The sequence below is a fragment of the Rhamphochromis longiceps genome, linkage group LG1 (genome assembly GCF_057381845.1).
Source record: "Rhamphochromis longiceps isolate RC_006_pf linkage group LG1, R_longiceps_female_GT1.1, whole genome shotgun sequence".
In the NCBI taxonomy this organism is placed as follows: Eukaryota; Metazoa; Chordata; class Actinopteri; order Cichliformes; family Cichlidae; genus Rhamphochromis; species Rhamphochromis longiceps.
The window spans coordinates 34,503,102-34,525,846 of NC_140557.1; the positions used below are offsets into that span (position 1 = coordinate 34,503,102).

The 22,745-nt window shown below is 40.2% G+C and overlaps 2 protein-coding genes across 2 annotated transcripts in view; both read right to left on the bottom strand.

Annotated features, from left to right (window-relative positions):
- LOC146679073 (protein kinase C-binding protein NELL1-like) overlaps positions 1 to 22,745 on the bottom strand; it is a 312,233-nt gene that overhangs the window by 186,771 nt on the left and 102,717 nt on the right. Inside the window, exons 6-10 of the mRNA XM_085407775.1 lie at positions 13,237 to 13,309; positions 12,597 to 12,679; positions 7,674 to 7,808; positions 6,488 to 6,590; positions 3,165 to 3,238 (exon numbers count right to left, since the gene is read on the bottom strand). Coding sequence (XP_085263901.1) covers positions 3,165 to 3,238; positions 6,488 to 6,590; positions 7,674 to 7,808; positions 12,597 to 12,679; positions 13,237 to 13,309 — 468 coding nt within the window. The remainder of the gene's footprint in view (positions 1 to 3,164; positions 3,239 to 6,487; positions 6,591 to 7,673; positions 7,809 to 12,596; positions 12,680 to 13,236; positions 13,310 to 22,745) is intronic.
- On the bottom strand, positions 4,298 to 5,508 carry LOC146679074 (uncharacterized). Its single transcript, XM_085407770.1, has one exon. It carries the CDS (start codon positions 5,455 to 5,457, stop codon positions 4,849 to 4,851), a length of 609 nt encoding a protein of 202 aa, XP_085263896.1. The 5' UTR covers positions 5,458 to 5,508; the 3' UTR covers positions 4,298 to 4,848.

Consider the following 22,745-nt stretch of genomic DNA (forward strand, 5'->3'; position numbering starts at 1 on the left):
GATTACATATCTAACTGTTACAGTGTTGCCATCTGTCAAATAAATGAATATATTCATCACTAATTAATAAAATTACCAGTTTGGCTTAAGCTTAGTCTGTTCGCCCAATCTGCAAAATCTCAGAAAATACCAATAAATGCCGAAAACCTTGAAACCACGTACTTTATTTTTGAAAAGCACTTTTTACTCTATTATTTTTAACATGCAACTATATGTTAATGGTTGTCAAATCAATTCTTTGAATACTGGCATTGTTTGGTGCCATCGACAGCTATGATGAGCTCAGCAACACCAAGCCTGTGCACAGTGCAGTATAATTCATCAGTCAGTATTAGTCTTCACAGTATTTACTCAATACTTTGTTGAAGCACCTTTGGCAGGAATACAGCCTGAAATAATTTTGTGTATGATGCTACAAGCTTTGCACATATATTTTTGGTATTTTCTCAAATTTTTCTTTGCAGAACTTCTCAGCCTCCTTCAGGTTGGATGGAGAATAATTTTAAGCCATTTTCAGATCTCTCCAAAGATGTTCAATCATTTTGAAGTCTGGGTTCTGGCTCGATCACTCAAGGACATTCACAGAGTGGTCCTGAAGAACCTCCTTTATTATGTCGGCTGTGTGTTTGGGGTTGTTGTTTTGTTGGAAGATGAACCTTCGCCCCAGTCCGAGGTCTAGAGTGCTCTGGAGCACCAAGGATGAACATCAAGGATATATCTTTACATTGCTGCATTCATCTTACCCTCGACCCTGACTAGACTCCAAGTTCCTGCATCCCAAAAAACATCTCCACAGCATAATCCTGCCACCAACATGCTTCACTGTATGGGTTTGCCCGCTCTACCATACAGGCCAAGCTGGTGGAGTGCTGCCGAAATAGTTGTCCTTCTGGAAGGTGCTCTTTTCAAAGAGCAAAGCTGGAGCTCTGTCAAAGTGACCATCAGGTTCTTGGTCGCCTCCCTGAGTAAGGCCCTTCTACCCTAATCAATCGGATTAGCTTGACTGCAAGCTCTAGGAAGAGTCCTGGTGGTTCCAAACTTCTTCCATTTAGAGATGACAGAGGCCGCTCTGCTCATTGGGACTTACAATGCTGCAGAAATGTTTCTGTACCGTGCCCCAGATCTGTACCTCAATACAATCCTCAAATCCTCAGTCAACTGAATTCACCATTTGAACCCAAGACCTTCTTGCTGCGAGGTAACAGTGCTAACCCTGTGCCACCGAGCTGTCAATCTAGACTTCAAAAAAATAGGGAAACTATGATTACAAGGCTTTATATAGAATTTTCTGTACGTTTTTGTCCTTTACAGGTTAAACCACAATAAGGCATATACGTAGTGTGTTTAGGGTTATCTTTCTCTTCTAACCCCAGTGATTTTCCTGTGGTTTGAACTCTTGTGTGATCTTGTGAATTTTGTGAATCCAGGCAACTAACCACTCTTACTAGATTGTACTAGTTTGAATTTTGTAAATTTAATAACCACCCAATTTCATTTTTTTGAGTGCAGCTGGACTCCAGTCACGTGCAGAAACATCTAACAGATGATCAGTGGAAACAGGATGCACCTGAGCTCAATTTTGTGTGTACATGTTTTATTATCGCCATTATTTTATTCAGTTGTTTCACCTTGTCATTGTGCGGTATTATGTGTAGAATTTTGAGGTGGAAAAAATAATTTTTAAAAATGTATTTAATACATTTTGGAATAAAATAACAAAAACACAAAATGTAGACTGGGAATACTTTCCAGACACACCGTTTATAAGACTGTAGAGGCTGGAGGAGTGACAGGTTGTGTAGGGCAAGTAACTCGGATCCTGAAAGCTGATGTTTTGGATTTAAATTGTGTAAAAAAAATAAATAAATAAAATAAAGTTGAGGTAAACTAAAATGATCAGTACTGAAATAAGCCAGAAGTAATATAAAGAGATTTAAAAAAAGTTACTTATGTTGAACGTGTGATTTTCAAGTTAAAGGCTTCTGCTGTATGCTGGATCAGTGAATACTAAAGAAATGGAAATTCTCTGTTTTTGTCAGTGACAATTTTATTTAGAGTCCCTAAGAGTTAATCACCCCTAGAGGTGACCTAGCTTTCAGTTGAAAGCAGTGGCTGGCTCAGAGGTCGTTAATCAAAGTAAAAAGTGATGACATGCTTTTGGCAAGTGATCAAACACACAGGATTTGTAGTCAGTGGACTTAAACATGTGAACGCACTAACAGAGTTTTAAATGAACACTAATGGTTTGAAGCTGCCGAGCAGAATGACTAATGCCACGCATCATAATACTTCATAATTTGGCCTAGAGTGGTCCTCTCTTTCCTTCTTTTCTCTTTCTTTTTGTGTTTCTGCCTCATGTTGTATGACACACATACAGATATGTCATTGCTTTTCCCCCATTCTCCCCCTCCCAGGGTGAGAGGCCAGAGCAAAAATCTGAAGAAGGATCAGATCAGATCAATGCTAAATCTGACATGTCACCACAAAAGAAAAAAAAAAATGCACATATTGACTTACACACATTAAAACTATCAGGCTGTCTTTGTGCCAAGAGGGCTAAAAAAACAACACATTTTTAACCCCCCTTTAAATATAATATGCCCAAATTGGACTTTTAGCAGATCTTACGTCCAGGAGTAAATATGATTGTAATTGCTTGAAACAAACATTTGTTGTTTAATGATGTTTCAGGGTCTCTAAGGGCTAATAAAGAGTCCAGGAATCCAGATGTCTGGGTCTTTGTAAGCAATTATATGCATAAAACGCTAATTTTCTCCTTAAAATAGTGCCTTTAAAGATAAATGGCTTCTCAGTGGAGAAAGCCCACCTCTGTTCTATGCTGAACTGGAATAATGAGTTCAATTATAATCTACGCAATGATGAAGCTCTGATTCAAATCAGGCCTTTGTGTTGCCGTGTTCATAAGTTATTCTAATTACCTGGCTATCTCGCCATTAGAGCGGTGGGGGAAAAAAAAGGCAGATTGAACAGATTGCAGGAGGGTGGGAAAACTAATAAGGCCTGCTGGTTAATTGAATAACACACCGAGCAGTCCACTGCACACATGAGCACTGCATGTTCAAGTTCCAAAGAGGCGTTGTCTGGTGGTTGCACGATAAAGACTAAACGCTGGGGAGAGGATGGAAACATAAAAGACGAGTTACCTTGCATTCCCGGCAGCTCCTGGACAAAAACCGCTGTCCCTCAGAAAATGTCTGTTCCATGTAGGTACATTTTGCTGCAGGCAAAAAAAATAAATAAATGAACAACAAGACAAGACAATTTCTATATCACTTTGTTTGGGTAAGCACAAAAACTATGAAATACCAGAAATTGAATAAATTCTTCAGCTAACACTGAGAACTGGAGGTTGCCTACAAAAAAAAAAGTTTCCAGGCTGAAGTTTTGCATAGTTAATTCCATCTGAAACAAAGTTGTTCTTGGCTAGTGTGCACAAGCGGAAAGGAACTGTAACAGCGCATTAAGAATACAACAGAGGAAGTCTCTTCTGCATATTCCTCTGGTGATAAAGCAGAAATAGAAAGTGAAGCATATGATATGAAGTCCTGCTTTTTCTCCTCTCCGGGGTGCAGGACTGTGGAGCACTCAGTCGCAGCTCCGGAGCGCCGCTCCATCATTCGTTTGTGCCAGAGCTCTGATGTTCACAGGGGAGGAAGACGAGGAAGGAGTGAATGGAGGGAGAAGCAGAGGAGGCTGAAATTATTCAAAGGCTGTCTGTACTTTGGGGATTCAGTGTTTTTGCAGTATAGTAAGAAGACAGTTGTCTCTGAGCAGTAAGCAGACCCCTGTGTGCTTTTTACAGTGATTCTATTTCAGCTTCCATAAAAATCAGATGACTGTGATCTTCGCTCTCGGCCCATAGCTTACTCTGATTTCACTGTGTCAGAAGAACATTGCCCAGAAACAACAGCCCAGCCTAACACATTAAAAAAAAACAAAAGTTGCACCTACTGTATCTATCTGGTTAGATCTGGGGTAGGGAACTCCAGGCCTTGAGAGCCGGTGTCCTGCAGGTTTTAGATGTGTCCTTGATCCAACACAGCTGATTTAAATGGCTTAATTACCTGCTCAACATGTCTTGAACTTCTCCAGAGGCCTGGTAATGAACTAATCATTTGATTTATCAGAATCAGAATCAGAATACTTTATTCATCCCGAGGGAAATTAGGGGTTACAGCAGGCAGTACGCTAATGGCGCATGCGCACTCACAAAGGAACCTTCTGACCAACTTTACACAAACATCACATTGGGCAGACATGTCAGAAGGTAGGCTGATAGGAAAAAAACAACGAAAATACACTACATGAGGTAAGAGGAGGAGAAAAAAAACTCCACTCAGACTGAGCTCCTAGTGGGAGAACAGTTTGATAAAAGAAAAAACACCTCAGCACAAAAGCACATGACTATCAATACACCATAGAAACACGAGACAAGCAACAGGGGCGGGTAAAGGGTAAGAGAGAGCCGGCGTAGACAGCGCATCCGGTCCTGCAGCATCTGTGCTGGTCCAGTTGACTGCTATCATCCCCGGTAGGGCACAAGCATCGAAGGCGTTGGAAAGGGAGGGGGATGAGTGAGTGCTTATCAGTGTAAGTGTGTGTGTGTGCGTGTCCATAGTTTAGCTGAGACAGTGTCCTTCGGCCTATCAGGCTAAGTAAACAGTCCTCCAGCCAATCCAGGTGTCCTTCATGGGGCGGGAAGAATAGTCATCACACAGTCGTTATCAGGGAGTTGTTTTGGTGGGCTCCAGCCTTGGGCCTGCAGCTGGGGCCGTGGTGTCCAAATGTTGAATATTGTTGATTTCTCCTTTGTGAGCAGCTCGAATTCTAGCACTCCGAGGCTGGTCTCTCGATCTCCCGTTGAAGAGCTGCGAGCCTCCCCATGATGGTATCAAACTTCTGTTCCGTGGTGTTGTCAGTCTTTTGATTCTGAGACCTCACAACTGCAGTGATCCGTTCCGCGATGTTTTCCAACTGTCGCTCAAGGGTCTCATTTTGAGCAGGCCTCTCTCTGATGTTTCCCCTCATACGCTCAATGGTGTTGTTTTGAGCCTTCACAGCAGCTGTAAGCGTCTCCAAGGTGTTGACCATATTACGTTCGTTGTGAGAGGTCGCACCTCGTCCCGTCGCTTCGAATCCAGCGGGCAGCCTTGTGGGGGTTTGAACAGCCGGTTCCGCTTTCTTATTTCTCTGATAAACCAGGGCTAAGCCAACGCCGATCAGCATGAACCCTGTTATCATGGTTCCGAATAGGTAGATATCTTCAGCGTCCTCGATCGACAGTCCCGCCAGGCACACGGTCCTCCAGTTCTGCCACCCGTCCATCATGTAACCGGCAGGGAAAGTCCCTCCAGGGCACTCAGGCTCTCCCGAGCCCCGACTTCTCGTTGAGAAAAGGGTGTCAATAGCACTCAGAGACCAGTTGATCAAATCCATAATTCTCTTTTAGGTTTAGAGAACGACAGTGAGAGACTGTTCCAGGGAAAGTAAATTCACACAAGACAAGACAAGAACATAGAGGCGAAGCAGGGAAGATAAGGGTGAGATTTAGGTGTGTTGACCCAGAGTGATATCTAAAACCTGCAGGACACCGGCTCTCGAGGCCTGGAGTTCCCTACCCCTGGTTTAGATGTACAAAGTTCCTGCTTTGCTTTAGCTGATTTTGCTAATTTCGAGGTTTGTGTTGTTGGTTGGACCAAGTAAACACTGTGAATACATCATATTTTCAAAGAGACCTGCAGCAATCCTTGCTGCTTTCAATCATGGCTACAAAATTGCTTATTAGAAGCAAGCACCAAAGCTTTTGGTAAAAAAACAAAAAAGCATGAAAAAGCAACTTAACAAAGTCCATAGCTACAAGTGCATCCGCATCACAGCCTGATACTGAAGCGACCAGTAGGCAACAATTGGTTTTCAAATTTAGCCCCTTATTACTGAGTCAGTCTTTAGCTATCCATTACAGTGAATAGTGAGTCAATAAGGGGATTTTTTTAAGACACAACACTAGTTTATCTAACCTAAAAGCTATATTTTGTGGCTGTGCCAATTGCTGTCTCTCTCTAGCAAAGAAAAGGAACAATGTGACATTGTTACACTGCTGCAAAAAGGCAACACCAGAAATCTTCTCTTGCTTTGGCACTTCAAAAGTAATGGTGTAGATGGTGTCGAAAGCATAAGATAGCAAGCTAAGAAGAGCTCATTCCAAAAAGTGACAAATGAACAAAGCAAATCAGGCACTTCTCAGCCACTTATAGCCTAAAAGAGGTGGCAGATACAGGGCATCACGCCAAGTTTTTCCTAATTTTGAACCCAATTAACATGTCTATGTAAAAATGGCTCTTTTTCTCGACCTCTGTAAACACTTTGTTCCTGAGTCGTAGTCACTCATTTTGGGTCATAGTGACTACAAAATGAACAGAAAAATTAACTTCTGTTCACGGGCTTGGTTCTTACTCATTATACTTACGTCTGCATGTCTTGCAGCAATTTCCATCAACATGTACAGGCAACAAGTCTTCTGAGCAGTTTGCCAGAGGACAGAAAATCCTGCGACACTCGACCACACCGTTCTGTAAGAGCAGGCGATATTCTTTTGTTTTAAATGAATAAAAACAAACATTACAAGAAAAAATCCAAAGCTCGGTGTGAACATAAGGGTCTTGCCTATGGCACTGCTGTAAAATTCACTTTGAATGTATGTCTCCTCCCTTCTGTGTCTCAATATAGGATACATTTGCTTAAGTATTTATGTCATTTTAAATCTTTAGCTTGGGGGTTGGGGACTTTTTTTTTTTACCACTAAATCTGTAACACATATAGTGTGATACATGTTTTTATCCACTAAGGTTTGCAGTAGTTGAAAGTTGTTGATTACACCTTATTTGCACCTATAGAGCACCTTTTTAACCTTAGCTAAGGTTTAAAGAGCTCTTCGCGACGTGTTCAAACTACCGGTATTCATAACATTATATTTAGAACTACTCTTAAACTGACAGCTGTGCTATTTAAGAATAATGAACAAACGATGACGCCATGTAATCTGAAAACAGATTATTCACACAGTAGAGACTGAATGAGGGTAGCCTGATGACAGTCGAGGTTCTGAAGGACTGTCTTAATTTTTGAGACTGATACCTCGCTCTCTGCCATCGCCTCTTCATTTCAAGAGTCATCTGAAATGATTCCCTGGGACACCCTGGTTATCAGTTAATGGCATGTCCATGGGAGGAAACCAGACTGACAAAACTTCACCCTGTGCTTGATGTGCAATGATGCAGCAAGTCTAATTCTCCCAGGCCAGCGATGGCCTGATTCACTGCATTTTAAAATCTGGCTCCTATGTATGAGTGCAGGCAGTCAGGCTGATTAGGGGGCACTTATTAGGAGGCGGGCAGGAGGCAGAGAGAGATGATGCTCGGGCTGGGTGAATAGGAGGTCTGATGGGAAGGCAAGTTAAGAGAGCTAAGTGGCAGGTATGGTGGTTGGAAAGACTGCATTAAAGAGAGAAAAAGGACCGTAAGATGCTGCTGCACTATTATGTGTCACCAGTGTGAGATTAAAGTGTTTGATAAGGAGGTTTTTAGGGTGTGATAATTGAAAGTAGATAACCAAAAGCCAAGGTCTCAGTCTTTGAGGATGAGGTTGGCACTCACCTTGCATGCACAGTTCCTGCAGTTCTCAGGTTCTACCCACAGCTCCTTATCCCGGTAGACCAGACCGTTGGCACTGCAGGTCCTCTCGCAATGACATCCTTCCAGCTGGGTCAGCCTAGACTCAGCATAGTTCAGCTGTACACAGAATCGCCAGAGTCACAAAATGAAATCAGAAGTCTAAGTGCGCATGCTGGTTTTACCCCTCATCCCCTCCCCATAATCCCCCTGGCATGCCCTGGATGGTTTTCACCGCGAGGTGCTCCGCCGGGAGCCACTCATTAGTAGGGCACATAGAATAATAAGTCATCATCATTCAGCTCATGCTTGAGACCTTAGGCTATAATCTACTGAGAAATGACAGGACTAACAGCTTCGATCCCACCTCACCCTTCTTATATTCCTACACACTGATCAGCCCCTTCTTCCTCAGCTTATTTCCTGCTTGACACTCCTCACAGCTGTCTCTCAACACAAGTGAAGCATCTTTGACTGACAACTGTGTGGCACACGGGTTGGAGTAGACCAAAATCAGATTTCTTTTCTCTTTGAGATATTTTATTCCACTCAGTTAGCCTAGATTTTTGATTTTTTTGGCTTGGGATTACCTGTACATTAACCCACTATCCTCAAGTTATCATTTGAAAATTTGTTGGGTTTATGTGTATATTACATGTGCCTAAAAAATACAAAATATACACACGCACACACACAAAATCTGAGTTCTGTTTCATAGATGGGAAGCTGGAGAAATCTGAAAACTCCAACTGATCTGAGCACTCAGAAATTATAAGGTCTACTTAGACGGTTTGCAACCCTGCCTTTCCACCACTTCGCTCCTCTGAGAGCTGCCCAGGTCTCAGAGTCAAAAAGACAGGAGTAGCTGGGAAATGATAGACGCTTTTCAGGAAAAAATAAAAAATGCTGGATGTCACAGAGGCCTTTTACTTCATTTAGAGAAGTCTCGGCTGGCTGCTGGAATGCTGTGCGAGTTATGAATAGTAGAGATATGTCCTGTCAAAGCCCAAAAACAAAATGTTTGAAAAGCAATTTCAAAGGCTCGGAGGCTGCCTTGAGGCACCACAGAGGAATACCTTTCCTGTACAGTGTGAGCATCAAATGGCGCCGTGACGATGCATAAAGAAGTCACAGGTTAACAGGCATGGATCTCCTATGGTGGATACAACAGCCTGAGAGAGGTGTGAAGTCCCAGCTAAACACAAAGTCGACACACCAGAAGCCTCACATTATGATATTTACGTCATTCATCACTTGTTGCCGTTCCTGCTTGTCTGACAGATATGTCAAGCACGTAAAAGTTCAATCTTATCATATTCTGGGGACCAGTGAGTCTTGGGCCAATGAACATTTAATTAAATTTTGTTTGTAATCAAGATCTGAATTGTCTGTCGTTAAGCGCTTATCATATTTTAGTTGGAACAATGAAACAAACACACATTGGGATTTGGTTTGAAACTCAATGCATCAGTGCATCTATAATTCAAGTGATGGTAATGCTTTAGCACTTGGGATTACAGTAGTGACAGAAAAAAAAAACAGTTTGCAGAGGTTAATATAGAAGATTTTCACCACATTAAGCTGGTATTTAATTTGCAAAAGGGCTCATCTGCACATTTTAGTGAATTAGGAAGGAATTAATGAATTGTATTTTGGGTTTCCATAGATCATTATTCATATTAATAGTAAAGCCATTCTATTCTGCCAATTAACTCCGTGGATGTCTTTGGACTGTGGGAGGAAGCCGAAGTAAACAGAGAGAACACTGAGAGAACATGTATATATTATAGAAATTTATATTCAAAAATACTTATCCTTTGGATTTAACCTTCTAAAACTGCAGGATCAGACCGCTGGGTTACGCTTACTAATACCAATATTAGTAGTGATATTTATAGCAATAGTTATTATTTAATGGTACTTATACACTAATTAAATTAACTTACAATGTAATTATTTCTTCTTTCCTGTAAAATACATTACATATGCACAACTTAAAGTTACTTAGATAGTACTTACAACAAAGTACCTACTTACAGAATAATCTGTCTCCTTTTCTTTAAAATACCTGATGTTATGCAATACTTAAATTTACTTATGCACTATGTAAAATTACTTACATATACTTCAGTTTACTTACAGTATAATTATTTCAGTAAAAACCTGACTCAATACTCCTTATTCTAGTATGCTTACCTTTAAGTATTTGTAGATATATAAATAAACATATTCAAATAGATTTGTATTATGAAAGTATAACTACATTGTAATTTCAATAAAAATGTACTTAAATTTATTTTAATTACAGGGCAATTGCTCCCTTAGTCACGGCCCATATTATAAAATGTTACCTATTAATATTATTATCATCATTTGGTTTTTGCCTCTGTGAAGCTTTGAAGCTGGCCCTGCGGTAATGCCCAAGCAACTTCAAGCAGTCAACTTTTCACTATTTCTATGTGACCAAATGTTTTAAAGGGAATATTTATCTTAGCTTGAATGGTTCATCCATGATGCTTTATGATAAATAAAATAAAGAACATATATATGCTGCTCCACAAAATAAGAAATATCTTTGAAAACTCAACCCAAAATTCAGAGACGTCTAATATCTGCTGACTTCAAGAACTGAAATGACATACATGGGTGAATACCAAACGTTAGTTTGGATGTATCCGAGTAAACATCATGTTTTTTTTCTTCCTTTTTAGTAACTGGAGCGAATCAAAATTTTAAATATGGGGAAACAAAACTGGATCAATACTGATACTGCATGCTGTGGTATCATGAAACAAAGGTCCTGAGCTTTGTCTAGTATACTTTTTGGCACAAAGACATCCTCGGGCTCCATCTCAGGTGTAATACATGCAAATGCGTTGTCATCTCACCCCACCTTGACACTCCACGTCACATGCTCAGGACCAAGCAATTATTCACCTCATGCTGAATTCCTCTATTTTCCACATCACAGAGGCAGACAGCCATTTAGCCGTGGAGATGACTGCATTCTCCCTGCTGCGGCTTGTACGTGCAGTGAGGTCACGTGGCAATAGGTTAGGCTGCACTCATGTGAAGTAGGAGGTACCGGTGGGGTAATGTTCTTCATCTCATTTACGCCGAAAATGACTCTACAGCTCAACCACCCACCAAGATGTCTTTGTTTCATCCACTCTCACCTTATATCACTCACTCATGCAGTGCGCACGCACTCATGCAGTGCGCACGCACACACAAGCACACGTTCATACGCATTCATTTATGCAGATGTTCAGTCTTAGAAATGGGTCATGCTTTGTAATTTAACTTTGTAATTTCAACATGTTGTCGCCTCTTGGCCAGGACTCCCTTGAAAAAGAGGTTTTTAAATCTCAATGGGACTTTTCCTGGTTAAATAAAGGTTAATAATAATAATAATTTGGCTCTAAGCTTGAATGCATGCTGCCTGGTAACCTCTGATTGTACCAGTGCAGTCATCATTTCATGACACCTTTATGAACCCTGGTTCGCATGTCCGTTATGTGTGTGAAAAACCTAATATCAAACCTAATAGAAAACCTTTATACTGCTTAAACAGTTAGCTACTACTGAAAACAGTAAAGGTGTGGCATAGTGTGAGGCCTTTGTCCAGGGTGTAAAACACCAAGAGAAAGAACAGTACATTGGAAAGCAATAAATAAAGATCATTATCAAAATCATAATCTCATAGCTTCCAATGATTGCTACTGGTCAAAAAACACTGCCAGTGCTGCTGCCCTCAGCCTCCAAGCAGATTCACCTGTGGTATTATTTGATAATACTAGGTGATTTTCAGAAAAGTTGACCTCTGATGATTTTGAGACTGAAACTCGTATGGTATAAATTTGAAAATCCTAGGTGACATCTTTCTCGATTTATCGTGTTCATAAGATTTTCAAAAAACGTGACCAACATTTGAACATGTCAGAGATTTTAGGAGATGCACTAATGGCATCAGTTTGAAAATCCTACAGCACCTTGTTCTCAAGATATTGTATTCATAAACTTGGTGGCATGGTCATGTGGTGCTAAGCATAACAAGAAAGATCTGGGTTAGGTATTTGATGACTTTGCTGGTTTCTCTTTTAAAGGTGCACATTTTATAGACACTTCACTGTCATTTTTTTGACCAAATCTAAATTTTGTTTAGACGCTGAACATTTGATAAGTGGGATTAACTTTGTCCCTATGAGGTTTACCATCAACGTTTTTACTCTATAAACAAGTAATTTGCATGACCAAGGAGCTTTAACAAAGTGGGTGCATTCACATTTATTTCTATTGTTGTGGAGTAATTGTATTCAAAGTGAAAACTGTAAAAACAGAACGACCATTTGGGACAAAGTAACTGTCTGTTTTCTGTTTCCCTTCCCGTGCACGTTATTATCTTTTGTATTTTTCTTTTTAAAAACTACTTTGATTCATGCTCACAATAATAAGAGGCAGAATAATCATATTTTCTAAAGACAGATTATGGTTTCTTTTTTTTTTCCCTAACAATAACTTATTCTTTACTGGGCACCGTGTTGTTGAAATTAAACAAAAACGAGACGCTGACTTCAGAAGAGACAGAACAATGTGCTTCAGTGGAAGCGGCAACAAAATCAAAGGGGCTGGATTTCTCCAGCTGCACTGAAGAAGGAAGTTATTTATTCATTTTCATTTATTTTTTATTTACATGTCAGATTGCAACTTGAAAAAGGTATTAGTTGGTACCTTATTTAAGCCTTTAAGACATGGTTGCCAGCATTTTGCAAATTGGCTGTTTCTTTTATCTGAAAAACCTCCCTTTACTGTGGTGGTACACCATACTGTACATTCTCCTAGGGTTCTAATTCTCTTGTGACTCAGTTATAGCAGTTTTCTGCGTGGGAGGTTATTCTTTGCTCGTACCTTCAAGGTCATCTTAGCCAGTAGTTCCTGAAGGTCCATGATGCCTTGCACCAGGCTCAGAAAATCACTGCAGGTGGGACAGGCTCAAGGGATGAACAGCAAGCACCAAAACAAAGAAGAGACAAAGAAAAGAAAAGCAACAGGAAAGCATTTAAATAGGAGATTAACAGAGGAGAAGACAGAAGTCATTAGAATGACTACATTTATTTGGCCACAGCTCACCCAACAGTAAACAAAAGGGAAGCTTTACATAGCTGTAGACTCTTTGTCTTAGGATTGAGCCTGTTGTTAGTATCAGCAATAAAGCACCCAGGTGTGATTGCCTTATTGATCAAGTGACAGAGACAGTAGTGCAGCGGTGGCCCTGTATCTTAATCTGTTTTTTGACAGTAAACAGATGGAGGAGCCAAAGAGAGAGGCTGCACTGAATCTGATATACAGCACAATAAAGCCACGTTGCCAGAGCAGAGGAAGGAGACAAAAATGGAGAGAGGTTTTACCCGAGGAGACAGAGCCTTTCAAAGCTTTCCATAGAGGTGACCACCAGCTGACAATAGCACACACTAATAAAACTAAAGTTTTTTTTTCTATCATGTTGTTAATACTCAATACTATGCATGAATTTAATCACGGTACTTACTACGGTTAAGGTTTGGACACTGTGTGATGTAGCCGTTGGGAGCAAAAATCAGCTTCACATCCTGAATAATGCCCTGGCAACAGAGAGGGAGGGTGAAGTGAAAAGAGAAAAGGAGACAATATAAATAAAGACATATTCATTTCTATCTCCACAATCACACTCTTGGGCTTGACTAGTGTAGCTTTCACGATTTAGACTTAGAAATAAACTCTAATTATCAGTGGGCCTTAATGCAAACCCCGTCACTGTATGAAACATGCCCCTATAGCCCTCTTCCCCTCCCAGCTATCTTCTGCTTAGCTGCCAGTGTTGTGTCAAAATTAATGTTTCTGTGTGTTTTTTTATGTGAAATATTGGTAAACAGAGTCATTCTACCCTTGTGACAGGAATGTTGATTGTGGCTTAGAATGACTTTTCATCATTCAAGGGAGATGGGTTTGACATATGTTTCACAGATTACAGGCCAACAAGTTATTTACAACAGTTTAAACACAGCCTTTGGCAAATCCCGGTACAGGAGATTTAAACAGCAGGTGGGTGTGGCTTCTTTGCTCATGGCTAGAGCGGCGTGCCTGAGACGACCATATAAGGACACTACTGACACCATACAGACCCAAGAGTTGAAAAAATGGTCTGAAACAGAGCACCTAAAGCAGTAAAACGCTTCAGCTTCTGACTCCTAGATAGCTTGCTCATACACTGACTTCTTCATTTCAGACATCATTCACCATTATGATGACACATGTGCGATAGAAAATGAGGAAGACCATAATGGATCCCATTTGAGCACATTAATGTGCTCACAAAGAAAAAAAGTACTGCTGTTTAGCAGATACATGTTTGATATTCACTATCGTCAATTACTACTAAAAACAAACAAAAAGAAAAAAAAGTAAATTTGGTCAATAAATAAAATAAATCCATTTAAAACTGTCAGTTATTTAGACTTTTCACTCAAAGCTCACACATGCGGCTCATGAACATCAGTTGGCTAGGCAGAGAAATTGAGCTGGAAAGGATATGCACCAGATTAAGGTGATTAAGGACAGAGATGAAGAGATGATGTGTTAATAAGTGAAGAGAGTGTGCTGAGAAGATGGAAGGACTACTTTGAGGACCTGATGAAGGATCAGTAATCAGGACATGAGGGCTATGATCAGGATGAAGATGTCTAGGAAAAGGGCGATGGACTTTTTCACAAGATTGTTTAATATAATTTTGAAAAGTGAGACTATACCTGAGAAATGAGAGATGATCTGCTGCAAACTCACAAATACTCTTTACAGATTCACCAATATTGTGACTCAGAGTCTAATAAATGTTGAACTAGGGCTACGTCCACAATGAGACTGCGTTTTCCCTGAGGAAAAAAGCAGCGTTTTGAAAACGCTCTCACAAACCCATACATTTCAAAACGGAGCTGTCCCATAGCAGTGTGGTCACTCGAAAACGCAGACTTTCTAAAACGATGACGCATGTGATGCAGTCATGTGACCAATTAAACAAAGATAGCGGAGGGCATTATACAGAAGTTGTTTTGATTGCTCTCACTTTTGACAGCCCTAAAAAAGATTAATATCTGTTTGTACATGCTCCAGATAGCTTTTCTTCAAATTCTTAAGTCTCACTCGCTTTTGCACATGTGCAGAACTGGAACGTGAGTGTTTTTGGCCGTTTTGTGGGCACACAACTCTGTGAAAAAGACTGAAAATGCTAGTGTGGATGCGGAGCGTTTTCAGACGAAAACGCCGTTTTCAAATCTATCCGGGCTAGTGTGGACGTAGCCTAGGTTTCACAATGGTTCACCTGAAACCTTGGCTGATTGTGACCTACACCCATTTTCACACCTTTGCTCGTGTGATTAGGCTCAATAGGATCAATAGGGGGTCCATGACCCTCTTGGGGACACTCCCACAGGGCTTAAAATCTGGGACTCTCCACCAATTGCTCTTAGAACTGAAGAAGCTTCTCAGATGAGAGGTGAAACATCTTCAAGAAACCTAGAGAAGTCCAGATGCTTTTCTTTCCAAGCTCTTTAGAATACCAAGGAAGAATTTCTACTTTATAGGAAAGGAAAGATATCTGCTTACTAATAACAAAAGGGTCTGTATTCTCATTCTATTGTTTCCAAGTCTCCACTTGGAAACAATAGATTCATTCCACACCTGAATCAAAGAGGACAGAGAGCTTTCTTGTTTGAAAGTGCAATGTTAGAAACTATGTAGAATCAGCATTCAACTACAGACAGCAATTTAAAAAGAAGTTTGGAACTGACTGCTGAAGAACCAGTGTCTACTATTTCAGAAATGGTCAGAATTCACAAGCGCAGCTGTTTAAAAACTAACTCTTGTACTTTACTTACAGCATCAGTTTTAACTGAACTAGAGTAAAAGCCACACACAGGCAGTAGTATATGGCTTATGACTGAAAGTTCTCTCTTTTAAAAGACTGGCTGTCAATCACTCTGAATGACAGGCTATCTCTAGAGGTGGACGACTGGTAAATAGAGGCTTCATGATGACCACAAGGAACAATCTTGGAAAAAAGGCACCATCTCTAATGGAAAACCGAACTAGTGACACGCAGGTTTGCCCACACATACACGCACCACAGGGGGTAATATACTCTCTCCATTCCTTCGAAGCGGTGCCTGATAACACATGCTGGAAGAACATTAGAATTCTATACCGCAAGCACAATCTGCATCGTCCTCTCTGCTATTTGTGTGTGTCAAATCTATTTACAGTGCATTTGGTCTGGCCTTGTGATGCAAGCAACACCTGCCTTTATTTCACAGAAAGAGAGAGGGAGCCTCTAGGCAAACAGGATTGCAGCACAGACTGAGGATACACACACGTGCGTACACACACACACACACTTTCTCTCACACATACGGGCGGTGTGGGCAGTGGATGGTGAAGAAAAGATTGTCAGTGTCACATCGAATGGAAATGAAGGTGTAGATCACAGATGCCTGTCCCAGTGGTGTAATACAGCAGCTCTGACCGCACATCACTGTCAGTGATCAGTGAGCAATTTGAACAGAGGTCATAAAAACTCCCCTCTCTCTCTAAAACATACACGTATACAGTACATATGTTGCACTGTCAAACTTTGTGTCTGTGAACCACACTCTCAGTCTTGCAGTATGAGAGCATCACACAGCTGTATTTTAAGCTGCATACAGTATAGGACAGTGACACCTTTCTCTGTTTTTTATCTATGCACATTGGATTTGAAATGAATAAGAGGGGCGACTTAGCGGTACAGCGGTTGACCTCTTGTCCGGGCATAATTCCCCGTGTTTGCAGGCGTGCTAGCAATAACTAATGACTGCAACCTGATTCACGCAAGTGAGCGCATGAGTGTTTGTGTCTCAGCCCTTGATGGACTTTTACCCAGTGTCAGCTGGGATGCCCTAGGCTTCTGAATGGCCTGCTGGTCACTGATTACAAATGCAGACATATTGAAAAGAGCTACAGTAATTAAACACTGGTGGTAATTTTTTCCACTTCACTAAATGGCTGAGTTAACAGTTTGTTAGGACTAAATTACCTTCATGATTTATCAGGACAAACGCTATTAATATTTCGATTCAAAACTGAGGTAAAGACGAGTGCACATCAGACTGTGTGCTTTCAGCTTGAAAACATTGTCAAAATCGCATCAACAATGTTAATGAACAAGACGATACCACTGAGATATAGATATTTGCAGTGGAGTTTTCTTTGATACAATGTAACATTGAGAATAAAAGATTTTAATAAACAGAAAATAGAAAAGAAAATACTCTCTCGAAAATTTTTCCAGCCTGTGACCTGCTTTAAATGTGTGAAGACTGGCCTGAGCTGATTCCAGACTGTAGGACTTAATTAGTATTTCAGTCTGGCCCTGAGTACAGACTAGAGTTCCTACGCTGTTCATCTGATGTGAATATTAACATCTTTCGAATAAAGCTGAAAACTGTCAGTTCAGCCGCATTGAAGTCAGTGTGCTTCACTATAGAGAGAAAGCAATTAAAAACTACAGTTAAGTTTGGTAATTTTTCTAAAGTATCACCTGTTCAATTATATTTGGTCCATTGAATTAAAAAAGGGGTAATTTCTCAATTTGGGTATAAAACTGTCCTCTAAAATACTGTTAAACCAAGGCAGGGAGTCCCCAGGTCAAGCTCATACTCGTTCTGTGCCTGTAACTTAAATGCTTTTGCAAATAATTTCAAATGTACAAATGTACTAAAAACATGCACAAACAAAAAAGGCCAGTTTCTAGAAGTATATGGCTCGATCAGCATGCCCAAATAATTAAAGATGGCACACATAGACACTGTGTGTGTGTGTGTGTGTGTGTGTGTGTGTGTGTGTGTGTGTGTGTGTGTGTGTGTGTGTGTGTGTGTGTGTGTGTGTGTGTGTGTGTGTGTGTGTGTGTGTGCGTGCGTGAGTTTTCTGCATTCCTGAGAAACCAGTGGCTTTCCTCAAAGTGATGCAACCTATGGGCACCTTTAAGCTTTGGTTGGCCTTTGGGATTTGGATTCAAGGGAAGGATTGATTTAAAGTTTGGTTCTGACTAAGGATGGGGAAAAGGAATGAATATGGCTGATGAAAGTGGTGCTCATCCAGGTATGGAAGTATTTGTGTCTATGTGTCTATTCAACAATTACTGCTATGAAATTACAGTGGAGAAAATAATTATTTGATCCCCTGCTCAATTTGTAAGTTTGTTCAATTCCAAAGAAATGAACAGTCTCTAATTTTTATAGTAGTTTTATTTTAAACAGAAAGAGCCAGTATATCAACCAAAAACTCCAGAAAAGACACATTACATAAAAGTGATGAACCGATTTGCATGTCATTGAGTGAAATAACTATTTTATATGCAAGAAAAATATGACTTAGTTCTTGGCAAGCACAGCGGTAAGATGGTTTTTGTAGTTGGTCATGAGGTTTGCACACATCTTATGAGGGATTTTTGGCCCACTCCTTTTTACTGAAACTCTCTAAATCCTTTAGGTTTACTGGCTGCTGCTTGTCATTCATGTCATTCATGACCCATCTTCAGTGTTCTGGCTGAGGGAAGGAGGTTGTCTTCAAAGATTTTACAGTACATGGCCGCTGTCCACTTGCTCCTCAATTAGAAGTCATTCTGTAGCAGAAAAACAGCCCCAAAGTACAATATTTCCACCTCCATGCTTGACTGTGTGGTTTGTGTTCTTTGGGTAATACCCAGCATTTATCTTCCTCCAAACATGGCGTTCTTGGGGACTGTGGTCCGAACTGCCTTCAGATCATTAACACGCTCCTCCTGTATAGTTTTGTCCCATAATCTTTCATGGAGCTGTAAACTGAGGGCAATCGGTGGCCATTTCTTTCATCCCTGGATAATCCCTCTGACAGCTGTCACTTTCTCCCCAAGCTTCTTGCTGATGGTCTTACAGCCATTCCAGCCTGGTGTAGCTCTACAATCTTGTCCCTGACTACCTTTCATAGCTCTTTGGTCTTGCCTACAGTAGTGAAGATGTGGAAATGGAAGAAATTGATCCTGTAGACATGTGCTTTATATAGGAGTTGAGATACAGATCTGCAATTGACTGTCATTGATTGAGATTACAATCAGTCAGTCAAACAATCTGTGGGAGCTAAAATTCTAGCTGGGTTATAGAGTATCAAATACTTATTTCACTCAGTGATGCCCTCAAGGCCAGGTTGGCCAAAGCTTTGCCTGCAGGCAGCACTGACAGACGTTTATTATCCTGGAAGAGATTTTATTCAGCAGTACTTTTTCCTCCCTTTGATCATGCACAACATGACATTTCCGTGTTCTAGCGGGGTCTGAAGGTCATCAAATGTTATTAACTGTGTTTGTATCGACCTATCAAAAGGGCATAAAGGAACAGTAAAAACTTTGACCCCCATATGCAGACTTGAGAGACAGCTCATTACACCCTGCTGTAATGCCACACATAGGCAAGTAAACAGTGGATTGTTCTGTTTTTGAGCAAAAAACCCAACAACCCACATACACACACATGAACCTCTTATGCTGTGAGCACACACAATTTCTTCAGCTTCAGTTTCAAACAATGATGTTTGAAAAGTTTACTTAGCTGTAAAAGTCGTCCAATTGCATGGAAAATTATTTTGCACTAGAACCTAATGGGAGCCCTCCTGATAAACACACTCTGTGACATATCAAGGACGTTAACCTGAATTTAAGCACATAGAATCGTGTTTTAAGAGTTGAGAATTTATTTTATGCGCTTATGGTAAGGAAACTTTAGAAATGAATAATGGCAGAGTCTTATTTATCTGTCCAGCAACTAGTATTGAAAAAATACAAATGATTCATACACTGATATAAAAATCTGTAAGCCCTAAACCCTACTCTTAAACTATGAACAAGGGAATGCAGAGCAACTACAAGGAAAATATAGAGGATTTTTTAAAGTTCAGCTCTTCAAAAAATTCAAATTTATTCCAAAATGTGCAAATTTCCCATTCATCCCAAGAGTTTCTTTTCCATTTTCCATTATAAAGTAGGCTGAATTAACCCCAGCCTGTATTGTATTATTACTGTATTACTACTGATACTGGGTTGAAGAGAGCGAACATATCAAAGGATAAAATGGTAATGTTTGAGTGATGCACTGAAAAAGATGAGGTGCGTGAAGAAAAGATAAAGAAAGTAATTTAAACAACCGGGCAACAGAGGACAAAGTGAGACGCAGGTAAGGTAAAGGAGACGTTGACTCCTGAAACTTCACACTGCCTTATGTAATGCATTCAGTCTTTCCATCATTGTCCATACTAGATTCATTATTGTCCTGTAGTGCATGAAACATAGAGCGTTTCACAAAAGCAGCGGTTCCAAACGAGCTTGCGGAGTCCCTGAGGAGTCAGCATCCTTGGCACAATGGATTCTAGATAAAGATAATTTATTACAGTTGCTCCCTCAGATGGAGAGGTTCCCTGGAGGAGGAGTGTTGAGAGGATGAAGAGCATCCCAAGCTACTGCAAGGGCTCAATATGCTTTATTTAAAGGCCTAGTTAGCCCATCTTATCATTATCCCATTCCCGCACACTGAATGCGATAGATTACAGCTGCTGCTTTATTTCACCCCCTATCTCTATCTGCAGTGTTACTTCTATAGCTCTTGGCTATTTTTCTCTTCCCTTCACCTCGCCTCTTTATTTATTTTTTTTCCTCTCCCCTTTCCCAACAAACCCTTCTCAGCTTTAGACATGAGGAGACCTAAGTTTATCCTCTCGTCTTTAGCAGGTTAAAGGAAGGAGCAATAGGGAGTGTGTGAGGAGAATAGCAAACAAGTTGGACAATGCCACATTTTCAAACTTTCTACATTCTCTTTGTGCACAGATTAAACTAATGACTTAGAGGTACCAATGGTGTATTGTTGGAGGCATGCTGTGTCCCTGTGCTTTAAATACAGTTATATAAATATTAACCCTTTAAGACCTACCATAGAACCAAGTCCGCCAGAGCTTATATTATATTTTTACATGCTGTAGTGCCATTTTTGGGAGCATTTCAAGTTGCTATACATCAATACAACCATTATAGCCCAAATCTTTAACAAAATGTTTGCATTAAGTGCATAGTAATTACATAAATTGCAAAAAAAGTGCAATAAACTACACAAAAATTGAAAATCATTTTTGTTTTTTTTAACATATATTTCTAGTTAGAGAAATTTAAGAGGCTTATCCCTCAAAAATGTAAATACAAAAAAGTTGCACAAAATAGTTTCCTACCACAGTATCTTTATTTTGAGTGTCTTCATAGTTTTATTTTTGAAATACACCAATTTTTATATACTGCAGGAAAAACAAAAATAAATATTATAATGCAAATTTGCAAAATAACAGCATATGCATCAAAATAAACTATTTCCAGCAGTCCTAAGCATCCCAGAAACGACACAGAAAGTCATAAAGTCAAACATAACTTTTAAAAAAACCAGTATAGGCTCATGAGGCCCTGATGGTAAAAAAACTAAGTTTCCGCAAAATGACGCCACTTCTGGTTTCGGCCAGGTCATGGCGGACATGTGATAGTTCTCGCTGATGGACGTAGGAAGTGTTACAAACAGCTGATCGGATCGGCAAAGCGTGTTTCTGGAATATTATTTTTTTGTTGCTGCAAGTGCTTTTTATGCAGTTTTTGTAAAGCTATACGTGGAAGGAAACTGTGACCTAGGCATAAGATGTAAGTACAACTCCGGTTTCATATGCAAAAAAAATTATTGCGCTAGCTTACGTGGTTGTAGTGCTACCGGGATTTAAAAATAGTTACGCAAAACGGAGCGTGCCCGCTCCCACCGGCTTTAAAGGGTTAAAGACTGGGGAATAAAAAAAACAACAGCTTACAACTGGTATATTTAACCACATTTTCTTTTCCAACAACACAATCAAAGGAACAATAATTAAAAAGAAAAGGAGAAGTAGACAATGTTTAAATGTAAGTAGGTAACTCGCCTCCTTTAGCAGGACCTTGGATGCTAATTGGAACACAAACCATTGTTACGATTTCAGAGGTTGCTTTATGAGCAACATGTGACCTGTATGCATGCAGGCAGCGAAAAATATACAAGTGCGTCTCACAGACAGGATCCAAATTCTCCTACATTTCTATGTAAGCCTGGAAGTAATCATACAGCTGGACATCTATAAGTAATAACAGTAAAATAAAGAACGCATCTCTTTATTATTTTAAAACCGCAAAACGCATTTGCAGCAATGACCGTGTTAATTCTCTCAGACTAAAGGACACTTTTGAGCTGGATCCCTCACAGGAATTGCCTTCCGTTGACCTGCCCGGCTTGTACAAAACTACATAAACTATTGTTCATCTGCTAAAAATATGGCTGCACCTCAAGTTTCCAGCTAAAACGCTGCATACTAAGTAGCACTGTGATAGTGGGAAAGATAGCAAAAGAATTCAGGGGAAGAGTCATCAGTCGAGAGGGGTTTTCTAAGCGTGAAATTGTGGCTACACTGAAGTGTTCAAAGAGAGCAGCACAGGAAGCTAAGGATTCTTGACTTCATAAGAAGCTCTTTGGAACAACATGAACAAAAAAAAAGTTGTAGCAGTATGAGTTGAATGTGTCAATTCCATGCAATCAAAAAAGAAAACAGGGTTTTGAATTGTTCATCTAATATTATCAGCTGCAATATAAAAAATAACAGCACTACATTTTCAAGAAAAGGTGAATAGCATCTGGAGGTCTCAGACATCTGAACGTCACTTTTCCTGTAACAACTAATGATGTGAACAGGAGGGGAAACATGCAGCTCTAAATAACCTTTATCATGCACAAAGCAGCAGGTCACTGATACAATGAGCTACTGCACTTGTCAGACACGATCTCTCATCTTAACTTTGTGTCAATCTGAAGGGAGAACTTCCTCATTCCCTCAGTCTCTTCACACAAGCTTTCGCTCTTCCACACTCTGTCTTGGCTGCTGACAAACACTTTTTAGTGCTCCCTGCACATG

Coding starts and splice junctions, on each gene's coding strand:
- LOC146679074 (XM_085407770.1), bottom strand. CDS start 5,457: ATGGATTTGATCAACTGGTCTCTGAGTGCTATTGACACCCTTTTCTCA.